Source organism: Sphaerodactylus townsendi, linkage group LG02, assembly GCF_021028975.2.
Source record: "Sphaerodactylus townsendi isolate TG3544 linkage group LG02, MPM_Stown_v2.3, whole genome shotgun sequence".
In the NCBI taxonomy this organism is placed as follows: Eukaryota; Metazoa; Chordata; class Lepidosauria; order Squamata; family Sphaerodactylidae; genus Sphaerodactylus; species Sphaerodactylus townsendi.
In genome coordinates, this window is record NC_059426.1 from 151,143,327 (window position 1) to 151,157,044 (window position 13,718).

At 45.5% G+C, this 13,718-nt stretch overlaps 1 protein-coding gene across 1 annotated transcript in view; it reads left to right on the plus strand.

The window, feature by feature from the left end:
• The first annotated feature begins 240 nt into the window (after nt 1–240).
• The window catches only part of SPATA7 (spermatogenesis associated 7), an 85,509-nt gene continuing 72,031 nt past the window's right edge, over nt 241–13,718 (plus strand). Inside the window, exon 1 of the mRNA XM_048486735.1 lies at nt 241–424. Within this exon, the coding sequence (XP_048342692.1) occupies nt 373–424 (52 nt within the window). The 5' untranslated portion in view covers nt 241–372. The remainder of the gene's footprint in view (nt 425–13,718) is intronic.

The window sequence follows — 13,718 nt, forward strand, 5'->3', positions numbered from 1 at the left end:
GAAACATGAATGCACAGCTCTATGTTGTCAATAAAAGAAAGAGCAGAATCCAATTGTTTCAGCGGCTTCTCCGCGCCTTTTTCAGGTCCCCCCCCCCCCCCGGGAGTAAATCGCGTGTATTTCAGCGGGTCTACTTCTGCATAAACCCGCCCAGGATCAGGCATGAGCGTTGTGAATCTCTGCCACCCTTCCTCGTCCCTCCCCGGGCTCAGGCCGTAATCCTCCCGAGCGGCGGTGGCCATAGCAACTCCACCGCCTACCAGGCTCCGTCTGCCCGCGCAGGGCGGGGAAGACGCCACCTCTCGCCGAGAGTCGCCCGGCAGGGCTCGGGGCCTGCAGGAGAGGAGGAGCCGCCCGGGCCCGGCCGAAAGCATGGGTGTGAGGATGGAGAGCGGCGGCTGGAGCAGCCGGAGGAGCAGCCCAGGTAGACCCGGCGGGGTGCGGAGAGGGCAGACGGGGCCTGGCCGCGCAAAGGAAAGAGGCGCCCGTGGCGGAGCCCGGACTTTCAGAGTGGCCACAAGCCCGGCTTTCCGGGTCCCCCCGTGTCCTTTGGGGCCGTGTCAGTTCGCCCCCTCCCGCAGTCGCCAAAAGAGGTGCCTCCCCTAGTCCCAGCTTGTGCCGGTGTGCCTGGAGCCTATTTTTAGCCGGTCTCGCCTAAATCCCTCCCCAGGCTGGTTAATATATATACACGCATAACATATCCGTGCGCACCTATGGTGGGAGAACGAGCTGTGCCGTTTGTGCCACCGGGGCTGCACGTCCTTGCAGAAGCCCTGCGAACGTGCACAGCTTGGGTGCCGTCTCCTCCCAGCTGCTCCAGGTTCCTGAGGATTCCAGAATGTTCTGTTACAATCTCATCAAGAAGCTGGACAAGTTCCAGAATATATACACCAGCCTGCCCCGAGCACGAGAGTTTCCCATCATGCCCTTCTCTTTGGCCAGGGTCGTACCCAAGCTGCATTGCACAGATGTCCTCTCTGGATGCAGCCTGCCATCCTGTGTGTATTATAGGGGGGGCGGGGGGAATGTATATTCAGCTCTTTCCAGAACCCATCCTCCTCAAGATAAAAGTTCCCACGGCAGAGTAATAATTTAAACCTACCTTCAGCCAACTTATTTCTGTACCTGTCAGCATTCCAGTTCCTGTTCTCCCAATCCTTTTTCAGCCAACACAGTAAATTGTCCTGTGAGTATAACCTAACTTCAACTCAGGGAGAAATATTGGACACTCAAGGCTTTGCTTTTCCCCCAATATATATGTCATTTTGTCTCCATAAACCAGCTAGGGCATGCAGCCCAGTCTGTTTGTTCAGCATACTTGGTTGGTTTAGCTAAGATAATCGCTTGAGATCAGTCGTTTCATTAATTGGGATCGCAGATGTGTGGACGGGAAAGGACAGGAGCCTGTTCGCAGAGAAACCCACTGCCCTTTTACTTACACTCTGTTTTATAATGGGACGCTGATAAGATTAGCAGAGATGCATTGAGGTTATTCTGGCTTTCATGAATGGACCAATGTGAATCTGAAGGCCCATATTTTTCTGACGGAGCACACGACGGGCTTGCACAAGGATGCAGCCCTAAGATAACAGAATTGGAAGATGAAGCTGGCAATCTCTTGACCTTTCTTTCCTCCACCTGAGCCTTTGCAGAATTGTCAGTTAAAGTAGACTTTGTCTGTATATCTCATTAAAATCCCAAACTTTCTCCAGGGAGCTCTGGGCAGCGTACGTGAGTGTTTTTGTCCACCTCCATATTAGATAGTAATAGGTTATATGAACCAATGGCAGATTTGTTTGCATAAAGCAATGCACAGAGATGTGCAATTGCCTCCTTGGTTCATTCCATGCCATACAGGAATGAGCATTGTGTTCCTTTGTACGATTATTTCATATAGTTTTGTTTACATTCAAATGACTTCTCAGTGACAAGCCTGTTATCACAGGCTGTCCCGGGTTGTGTTTCTCTCACTGTTGATCTCCTTGTATTGTGCTTTTTAACCTTTACCTGTTTGACATTCCTTTGCCGTCGGGTACCCTATTTCTTAGACTCCAGTCCTTGGGCAAGGCCCTTTGAACGTCTTTTTTTCTGATCATACTGCACATAGCTGTAGCTACTGTCTAAATAATGAGCATGTGAAATGCTGGAGAACTGCATACCACATGGTTTGTAGTAATGATAAACAGGGATTTTTTTGTGTTATCAGGCACTGCACTGGTCCAAATCCAGCAATTTCACTAGTACCATAGCTCCATAGGTTCAAATTTATATACTCAGTTTGGAGACCAAGTATAAGGCACTGGATCTTATTGAAGCTGGATTCCATTCCTGCTGCATGGATAACAGGGGTATTTGGATGAGTAGGCGTCTATAAGACAGCAGTGGCAAGGCAGGAGATGTTATTTATGAGTGTGTCTTTCACTCTCACATCCCTTCCCAATTCAAGGTGCCCCCCTCCTCCATTGTTTCTGCTGGTGGGGATTGAAAGTGCAACATACAATCACAGAGTTGGAAGAGACCACAAGGGTCACCAAGTCCAACCCGCTGCAATGCAGGAACACATAATTCTCCAAAACCTAGATTCCTATCTGCTAAGACTCCATCATATCTTGATAATTTTCAGGAGTTATGGTAGGCCCTTGAGTAGAAAGATATTGAGTTTGAAGTAGACGTGTCAATTGGTCTTGTTATAGGACTGAAACAGCTGTGGTCACTCTGGTAGGTGACCTGCCAGAAGGGAGTGTGACTCTGTTGGACTTCTCGGCTGTTTTCAGTGCCATCGGTCATGCTATCCTTCTGGAACGTGCTCTTGGGGCGTGACTGGGAGGCACCATTTTGCAGTGGTCCCAGTCATGCCTGGAGGGCTGGGTTCAGAAGTTGTCGGGAGGCGGGGACTGCTTTTCAGCCCTTTAGTTCTTGGTCTGTGGCCCTTACAGGACACCCTCTTGTTTCCTACGTTTTTCAGTATGTCCATGCAACCTCTGGGAGAGGTCATCCAAAGATTTGGACTGGCTTGTCACCAGTACGCTGATGCCACTCCTCTCTATCTCATGCTTCTGACAGATCTCAGCTGTAGAAACCTTGAATTAGTGCCTGAAGGCAGTTTGGCATGACATTTACGTTGCTGCTGCTTAGGACTGTTACAGTACCTCATGGGAATTTTTATTCAGAGTGGAGAGTTTGTAGCAAATCAGAGTTCTGGGGTTGCTCTGTTGTTCCCGGAATTCCAGTTCTGAAATAGAAAAAAAATAAAAATAAACCCATAAGTCTGTACTAAACACAAATAGTCCTTTTGCTACTAATTTTGGATAGTTTTGTTTAAGAAAAAATAGTTTATGAGAAACATACATGAACTAAAAACAGAATTACAAAATGACTTTTTTTAAAGGTTTCTGTTGAAGTAAAATCATTCTATTTTGGGATGCCACCAAAAAGTTTGGGATAGCCTGCCTTAAAATGTTTCCAGGGAACCCAAGGAATACACTGCAAACGTGTGAATTGTATCTTCATTCAATTGGAATGCAGCCAAGGATTAGAAAGGAATAAAGTTTCTGGAAAGCAAATTGGTTCATTTTTCCTCCTTCTCCAGGACAAGTTTTAACATATGCAACATTCAGAATAGCTTTCCACAGAAGGAAGCACAAACATTGCACTGAAACCAATTGTATCAGTGACAGACACATTTTATTGATGTCTATGCATTACAATGGTTTCTGTAAACCACCTTTATTATTCTAAGTTAGTAGTGTGCACTGGGCTGTTTATCTCCAGATGTCTGCACTTGGCAAAAATTGAAAGAGTAATAAAATAGCAGTCGTATTGTTCATTAGTGACACACAAATGTGATCTCACTGTAGCAAAGGAGAAGGTTTAGTTATAGGCTGATTATCTGTGGTACTTATGGTATAAATCGGTAACGTACGTAGCTCTCAGTTATAAAAGAAAAACCCTATTAATATTTACACTTTAAAAAATATATTGACTACATTTTCTATAGCGGTACTGCTCAGCAAGATTTGTGTAGTAACACAGCTATAAAATTCCTGTTAAAAACATACACAATTACAATCTCCCAAATAAAGTCATACACTGCAAAATAAAATAAAGTGTATGCTAAGTCTTATTGTCAGTTTAAAGTAAATTCTTTCATGTAAAAACATGCAAAGAACGGCTTGGATAGGCTTCTGCTAACGTAATATAGCCACACGGGAATCCCTTTCCATTTCCCTGACAGAATAACCAGCCAAACAGATGGATCCTGGAACAAGGCCATCCTTGGAAATCAAAGTGAATATGTGTTCCTAAAGATATGGTGAATCTGACTGGTTCAGGGTTGTGCAGATTATACGAAACATCATTAATATGCAGTCCTGTGCAATGTAACCGTGGAGTAACTCTGCAGAGGGTTGCACTATTAATCATGCCTAGAAGCCCCAAGAGAAGTATTGATGTTTGTCTAGGCAGTTTTACCAGTCACTACTAATCTGGCATCATTCAAATTTTTTCCCTGGGTTTTGTGTTTTTGAGTTGTGCTCCTCGTCAGGATTAAACTGATCACCATGGTCAGATCAAGAATCAATGTAATCAGGAACAAATTGCCTCCTTACTCCGTTTTGTTTGTTTGTTTGCCTTCCTAGACAGCTTGTGGCTTGCCCTTCTTGTTTGATTTCTCTGCAGGTATTTGCTGTTCAAATATTAGCTTTGTGGTTCAAGAGAACCTACTGTTTGTGTCATCCTGTGGTTTGAAGTGAGAAGGTTGATGGGAAGAATGGGGTGGGTTAAACTAAAGGAAGCCTGTGTCTTCAGACTGTTTTGCTACCTTTTATGCTCTAAAAACGAATATTCAGAGTAGACTTCTGGTGTTTAGGATAAGCTATGTTCTCTGTAGTCCAGAACCATCTCATCTTGGCAGACAAGTAATCAAGGATAGACATCTTGTCCTGAGAGATCAATTTAATGCATGTTGTAGTCTCTGTACCTGAGCAACTTGTAGCTGAGAAGACATTAGATTGCCCTGATGAATTTAGTAAACTGTTACTTGTCCTGTTTCCTCCCCCCTGCCCTGCCTTGACTTTCTGGCCCTTTCGCACGGCAGTGGCAGTACATAATTTATGCCAGTGAAGGTGTGGGGACTGCTCGCACAAGCAGTCCCGGCTCCCTCCCTAGCTGGAGAGGTGGCTCCGCATGGAGCCGCCTCTCTGTCGCCCTCGCCCACTCACCTGCCTCTCCAGCTTCCTTGGAGGTCAAAGGACAGCGTGGGCGGGTCCCTGCAGTCCTCCAGAGCGACGTTGGAGAAGCAGGTGAGTGGGAGCAACGGGGAAAGGGGCGGCTTCCCTGCGGTGCGTTTCGCAGCACGCCGCTGGGAAGACGCAGTTTTTTTAAAACCTCGTCAGGGATGGCTTCACGCTGCCCGGGGAAAGGGAGGACGGCGCTGCTGCGATGCAGCAACACCAGCCATGCGAACGTTCTCCCAGGGACGGTGTTTCATTTGGCCCAGGCAGAAAGGGCCTCTGTTTATCTCACAATAATTGCTTCTTCGTCTATTCAATAGCACATCCATTCCAGCTCTCACCTGTCCTGCCCTAAATTATATGGACTGTGATCAGGATATGGTTCAGATGAGAACAAACCTGAGTGATCCTTCCTCCCTTTCTTCTTTCATCACACACAGTCATCCAATGAAAGATTGTTTTTGCAGCCAGCTGTAGTTTGTCATTATACATGAACTATGGTCTTTGAAAACCAGGATGCCAAACTTTGTTTTAATTCTGGTTTGGAAACCTAGTTTGTGGAGAATATAGCAAACTCTAGACTATAGTCCCTTTCGGATATCATGTCCACACCGACCAAGAGCCTGGAAGCCATATATATCTGGAACATGTGCTAGCTGTAATGATTTTGGTCACCATGGGCAATGTTTGTATTTTGCACATGTGAACAACTTTAATATGTGGAAACCAGAACCGTGGAAATCAGTTTTCACATACCAGAACTTCAAATTACACACTGTTCCATTCAGGTTCCATTATTGTGCGTACAGTTGCAAGGCTCCTGTTACATATGAGTGTATTTGAGGCCATAGTTTTACACGTGAAAGATTCTGGTTTTATGATAATTTGTTATTTATGATTGCTGATGTTTTATATTGTTATGTTGTTGTTGTTTGCTGCCCTGAGCTCTCCGGGATAGGGTGGGATATATGGTAAATCAAAAAATAAATATTTTTTTAAAAAAATGCATTTTGCCTTTTGCCTGCAAAATGAACTCTGTGCCAGTCTGTTTTCTCTTCCTTGACCATCTGAAACTTTTTCAGCTGGTAGAACCCAACTATGGCCACCTACAAGGATCAAAGAATTCACCTGAATGTTTTAGTTATAGAGAATATTATCCAAATAATCATCCACTATTGTGACGTATCCTCTATCACTTCTGTAGTAACGTTTAGTGCCTTATTTGCGACACTGATTCTCGCACTTACTTTGGTTCAGGGAGTCATGCTGTTCTTATGCATCATTAATTTCACCTTTGTTCAACAGAGTATTTGTCTGCACTTCCGTACAGGACTGCCCTTTCTGACCTTTAGCAAACTCATTTATTTGAAGCTAATAAATCCATCTCCAGGACTGTATTCTGCTGCAACTAGATGCCTGTGAGCTGTCTCAGCCTGCTCTATGATTCTAACTATACATCTGCTTAACAAACCAGTTACTGATTCAGCTACTGCCTGAACAAGGAACTGTGCTGCCTTCTGGACTTTTGTGTAGGCCTCAGCAAATACTTCTGTTGGGCAAACGAGTGTCTCCCTGAAATCACCACAAGGCTGCCACGCCATTTTAGATAGTGAAGACAGTTTCAGAAGGCATCCGTGCTGGTCCGCAGTGGAATAGCTAGATGTGAGTCCAGTAGCACCTTAGAGACCGACTGGTTTGGGGGGTGGAGGGTGGGGCTTGAGCTTTTGAAAGTGAAAGCACTCTGACAAAGGGAACTTTGATTTAAAGTTTATATCCCCACATCTTGTTGATTCCTAAGGTGGTGCTACTGAACTTGAATGTAGCTACTGTTCAGCCTGGTTTTTTTACACTTAAAATCTCTGTAGCAGGAGTCGGCAACCTTAACCAGCCAAAAAGCCATTTGGACCTGTTTTCCACGGCCCCGAAGATCTACCCAGCCAGAGAGGCGGCTCCACACGGAGCTGCCTTTGGTTCGGCCCCTCCCCTCCCCTTTCCTTCCAGTGCTGGGAGACGGAGGCGCTGGGCAGGAAATTCCCTCTCTTGGGGCAGAGGGGGGGATGGCGTCTGTGGCCTGCCTGGTGCCACCGCCTGTCGCACTGCGGGAGGCAGTGGCACTGAGAAAGTAAAACCCCTCTGCCCGCCTGCTCCGTGAGGCAGAGGGGGGATGGCATCTGCAGCCTGCCCAGTGCTGCTGCCTCTCGCACTGCGGGAGGCAGTGGCGTTGGGCAGGGAAACCCTCTCTGCCCGCCTGCTCCATGGGGCAGAGGGGGAATGGCGGCTGCTCTAAAGGAACATGCCCACGCTACCCTCCGACCTCCAGGGGTCAGAGGGCAGCATGGGTGTGTCCCTCCACCCCTCCAGAGCAGTGCTGGAAGGAGAGGTGAGTGGAGAGGACACAAAAAGCAGCGCCCTCATTCACAGAGCCACCTCCAGTTTGGCCCCTCCACTTACCTTTCCTTCCAGTGCTGCTCTGGAGGGCTGGAGGGACATGCCCACGCTACCCTCCAACCTCCAGGCCACCCAGAGCCGAAGTATAAGGCTGAAAGAGCTGCATGCGGCTCCGGAGCCGTGGGTTGCAGACCCCTGCTCTGTAGGGTCCCAATTCTGTTGGGAACTACAGCACAGGAGGATAAGGGGATCCTGTCTCTCCCTGCCAGACCATTTGGTGCCCTTCATCCCCCATACTATAGTCCTCGGCAGCTCCCCTCAGTGATTTTAAAAGTTTAAAAACAAACAGGTTCTAAAATTGTGCTGCAGCCACATGACGGACTCAGTTTGGCCCCAAGACAGACTTCAGAATGGGTGTATTGACGGTATTGATGCTTGTCCCAGCATGATCAATGCATGTGGTACAGTGTTCGACCTGTGCCAGAGAAACTTGGGTTCAGATCCCTGTTAGCAGTGAATGTCACTGAGTGGGCTTGGACAAGTCATTCTCCATCAACCAAACTTAATTTACAGGGTTATTGTGAGGGCAAAAATTAGAGAACGACATTTGTAGCCCTGTTGAACTCCTTGAAAGAAGGGTGTGTGATGGAAATATGAAAAACGATTAAGTAAAAGGAAGCATAGCTTGCCTAATGGTGCCTAACAAATGGAAAGTAAAATGGAAGGTCAGTCCCTTGCAGAGGCGTAGCTGGGCCATACTGTGCCCGGTGTGCACTTTGCGTCCCCCCCCCCCCCCACACACACACACACTTTACCTTAGTTCAGCCTGAAAGTGCAGGCTGGAAAAAGCGGCCTGCTCACTTGAGGCTGAAAATGGCCTGGTGGGAACTACACTTCCCAGGAAACATTTTTTCCGCCCCGCCCCCCAGGCGTGCGCCCAGTGCAATGCGTGCGTGCGCACGCGCACACACTGTCCCCTGGTAGCTCCACCTCTGGTCCCTTGTCATGACACTGGCACTCAACAAAGCATTACATGTATCTGAAAGAGTGAAAGGTGTGGTGCAGTGGTTAGAATATTGGACTAGAATCTAGGACACTCCGGTTTGAATCCCCACTCTGCCATGGAAGCTTGCTCAGTGACCTCGGGTCACTTACTCGGTCCCAAGGTTATGGTTGTTGTGAAGATAAAATGGGAGCAGGGGAGCAACATTGTAAGCCATTCTGGAGAGAAAAGTGGATGGCACATATCTAAACAAACGAGTAAATGTCGCCATTCTACACACACAGTTTTTAAAAAGAAAAATGTAATGGCGACATTTGTGCTTTTTCTAAAAATAATTCAACGGGACAACATATTTCCCACTTTGAGAATTCTGGATCTAAGGAGCCCTTTTCTAATAATCAGAGCTTTGAGTTACAAATAAAAATGGCAGACATTTGAAAAGTCATTCATAATCATTAGTTATAGAATTGAACTAGAGTCTGTGATTTGCAAATGGCTTATCTTGCATTGTACAATACCTATTACCTTATTGCTTTAGACAAATGAGAGAACATATTAGCACTCATCAGTCCTTATCTATATAATGATTACTACATAGGACTATTTCAATCTGGAGGAATTAAATATTTCATTTATTAATGTAGGTATGAAACTATGTCCTGGTCTTGGACCATATTAAAGATTGATACACACTGGTTATAAAGATTTTTCATGTGTGGCAAAACCTGATACCTACCTTTGTAAAAACAGAATCTTTCATAGTATTGCTGTTTTTCTAATGATATGTAGGTAAACTAAAAGTACAGTAGGATTAAGACGTCATTTTTGTTACTCTGAATACAGGGTGTTGAATAAATTGGATTGTGTGATATTCTTGAGGAAATAACTGAATTCTAATTCCGTAAAAGTGCTCGATGCAGAATTATGTAGATTATGGCGCACCCAAATGACATATTCTGCACTGCTGGCTGTATAATGTGTGTTGAAGAGGAAAGTGCACAAGGAGGGATGATAGTGACTATATGGTAAAACAGAAGTCCTCCCAACAGTGGAGCTCAGTCATCCAGGCTGGTTAGGTCATACAGGGTTATTTAAATTTTTGCATACACTCCTGGCCACCCCTATCCAGTCTGAATAGCCCTGCTGTTCAAGCAGTTCACCAATTCCCTAGCCTCATACTTTGGCTGAATTAGTATAGTCACATCTATTTACCAAGTATCTACTTACCATGGAATAGTCAACAAAGAAGACTTATTTGTCTACTGCCTCTTTTTCTGCAACTGCCTGCCAGAAAAAGGAGACACAGAAAGATGTCTTTTTGTGGGGAGAAGATCAGCCAGATCCTCTAAGGCGTTCCCAGTGGAAATGTTGGATACCACCTGGTGCCTGAGCCAACCAGGATCATCCACGGGTCTCCTAACCTGGCCCTGCAGTGTGTGGTGATGTGGCTGAAACACAGGCAATTTCTGTGGGAGCTATACTGACCATAAAGCCACCCCGCAAGCAGACCACAGTTGCCCAATTTCGGATCTGGCTTACCACAGCCAGGGGTACAGTCTCTTCCCTTAGCGGGCAGAGTCCCCATCAAATGCAGCAGTCTTGGGTGCAGATCACAGCCGAAGGTCCATCAGTGGTAAGCCCTCCTAACATCACTGTCATGGTGATGGTGCCCTTAATGCAATCAGCTTTTTCTGCCCAATCTCCAGTGTGGCCAATTTAGCCTTGGGACTACCCATGGCCGTTACCTCACTTCCCTGTGCCCCAGCCACAATCATTGAGGGGAGGGATTACTGGTTCCTTCAAGGTGTTCCAGAGCCCTGCTAGGCAGGGAAAAGATATCTCCCCCACCATTGCAGTACAAGATGATGCCAGGTCAAAAGAACCTGGCATTGAGGAGAAAACTGCTGGGGAGCAAAGCGTGCCAAGCTATCCAGCCCCCTGCAGGCTGATTCGGAGGAGGAGGCGCAATTGGAGGAGGCTCCCCTGCACATGTGCTTGACTATTCGTAACAGAAGTGCCTCCCAATTGCTCAGTGAAGCTTTTTCTGAAACAGAGGATGCTGTTTCTACTATCTTTGCAACTGCCCCATCAGAGAGAGAGGAGGTGAAGCGGTCGAGAAAGGAAGAAGACGCAGCAGAAGACTAAGTGCTTCTCTTCCAATCTGAGCATTTCTCCAGGCTAGTCAAGAAAGTGATCTATACACTTAAATACAGTGTAGAACATAGGTGTCAAACTCGCAGCCCTCCAGATGTTATGGACTACAGTTCCCATCATCCCCTGCCAGCATGATGCTGTGGTCCATAACATCTGGAGGGCCATGAGTTTGACACCTGTGGTGTAGAAGGTCAAAACACAACTCCTTCCTTTTTAGGTAGTCTCCCTAATATAGCTGGTATTTACAGAAGTACTGTCTCTGACATGGAGGTTTAATTTAACTATCCGGTCTAGCAGCTTGAGGCAAATGATCCCCATCTGTTCTTTAGGAGATGTTTTGGTGGTCAAGCCATCTCGCCTTCAAACGTTCCAAATTAGAAATGCAAACTGCATATTGCTTCATTAAATGGAAATCCAAGGAACATGTTAAGTTACAAGCCAGCAGTTTCCTTTGGCTTTGTCCCCAAAGACTTTTGTTTTAGTGATCTTTCCAGAAATCAGATTTGTTGGCAAAATTGGTCCATTTTTTTTCATGTCATTAAGTCTGTTCAAGCCTCAGAGTGCACTATGCATGAGCTTCTAGCCAAAACGGCTCTTCTGTAAAGGTTCTTCACCAGGGGTGTAAAGCCCTGGAGAAGCAGATGGACTGAGCTTGTAGAACAAAGGAGGCTGAATGATAGGCAGGTGTGAGAAGCATTTATTTATTCATTGAAATATTTATAACCCACTTTTCCTCATGGGTCAAAGTGCACCAATTAACCTCACATTGAAAAAGGCATTCTGGTTTGGCTTATTTCTTTTTATCTTATATAAAACATTTATATAAGTGTAAAAGTCAGTATTTTGTCATTCCACCTCTTCATACAGAGCACATGCCTTTTCCATTGTGGCAGCTACTTTGTAGAACAGTTGACCCACAGGAGGTACAAATTGGTCTGGTTTTCTGGAGTCTTTCATGGTGGCTAATAATTTGGGATGTGCTCTTTTATTTTCATTATTGATCAGTTTTATTCCCAGTGTTTATTTTACCTTGGGACCTCCATGCTCTAAGCTGCCTTGCATCCATATTTAGGAAAGGCAGATGTTATAATGTTTTCAGTGAACATAATAAAAGGAATCAGGATGCGGATAAGAAGCAGGAGTTCTCCTTCTGCCTAAACATCCACGAATCCTGGGGTAAATCCATTGTCATAGCATCCTATAGCTGTAGCCTACCTGGTGGTCTACGGCAATGATGGGAGTTCAGCAGCAGGCTTGGAGAAAAGAGATTTCAGCAAGGGTCAGGATTTTCAAGAACTTTTCAAGGCCTGTTCTTGGATATATTCAAGCTGATGAAAACCTAGGCAAGGCCAGTGGGACTTCCTTCTGTTGGAAGAAAGGGACTTTACGCTGTTTCCTGCCTCATCCTACAGAGGGGGTTTTTACTAGCGAGCTAGTGGCTAGATAGGGACTTAGGAATTTGTCACCTTTACTCTATCATGCTGAGTCTATCCCTTTGATGTAGACTGATACTCTTAGGGACTTCCTCCCTTGCTTCCGCCTTCTTCTCGGACACTCTCCATTACTCTTACCTTTCACCATGCCTAGGGAGAGGATGTGTCTCCTCCGCCTCCGCCTCCATCCAGCTAGATTAGACTAGATAGTGAACCTCTCTCTCCACCTTTCTATCCAGAATGGAGTTCACTAATAAATACTCTTTTTATTAGATAAGAAACTACAAATGACTCTGATTTTCTTTTGTGTCTGAAGTTCTCTCTAGCAAGCTCAACCACGTGTTTGTACCCAGGTAAACTTCCCTGTGTTTAGCCTCTGTGCCACTCTGCTACTTTTCAAGGGATACACACGCACCAGGTGTGGATCTCCCAACACCTTCCAAGTAAGCATTCATACAACTGGGTTAAATAGGGTACCAAAGCAACATGCTTTAAGAGCTTTTGTTGCGACTGTTTTTGGTACCTCAAAACAACTGTAGCAGTGTTGTTAACATTGCTGATTTGCTTGAGAGAGGCTGACTTGCTCAAGATTTGGCTCAGGCAAGGAATAGGACAGCCCTGCAAGGACCCCAAAGCGTTAATAAATGTTACTGGTTGAGTGAGAAGTTGTCTGGGAGTTGTAGTCCCATCAATCCAGAGGTGGCATGCAGCCTTTTCGCACCTATTCAGTAGAACCGTTGTTAAAATTTTCCTCAGTTCAGAGAACCGGTTGTTAATGATTAACTCCACTAGGGACAAGGGGGTAATCTCTGTCCCTGGGTACAACAAATGTTGTCAAGGGGGGGAATGCAAAATCTTCCTCCAGGGCCCCCCTGCCCCCCATGGCATCCCCATCCCCTACCCCCCACCCCATCCCCACACACTTACCTTCATTTCAGAGCGAGGTAGGAATTGGCAGACAATCCCTAACTTAAGTCTCTTTTCTGCAGCCGATAGCTTTTGCCCTTAACAAAAATGGCTGCAGTGATAGCAACAAGATAGGTCTGAAAATTGTGGAGGTAGGTTTTAAAAGAAAATATGACCTTCTACTTTCAGTTATTTAGAGGCAAGTTCTGCCTCATGAGGGAGGGGGGTAGGCTTGAAAACTGGCGAAAGGGCTGGGAATGGGACAGAGCCAAGGGGTGGTGGTGGAATGGGGAAGAAATTTAGCACTTTAAAACTGCATTATGCAAACAGCACACAAGCAGCAATTTATAAATCTTAGAGATTAAGAATCTGAAGTTTACAAATTAATCTCATAGATGCTAGAATGCATTCAGCCATGAACAATTGAACCTGCAACGTTTTAATTAGTAGTTTTTTACATTATGCTATTAAATGGAGTTGCATATCCCATTTAGTTAAAACAATTATGCAGGAACATGTATGTCATTTTACAATATTGTGCTTCTTAAAGTAAATTCATAGATAACTAAGGAGTACGAGTCATATATTGTTCCAACCTCCAGG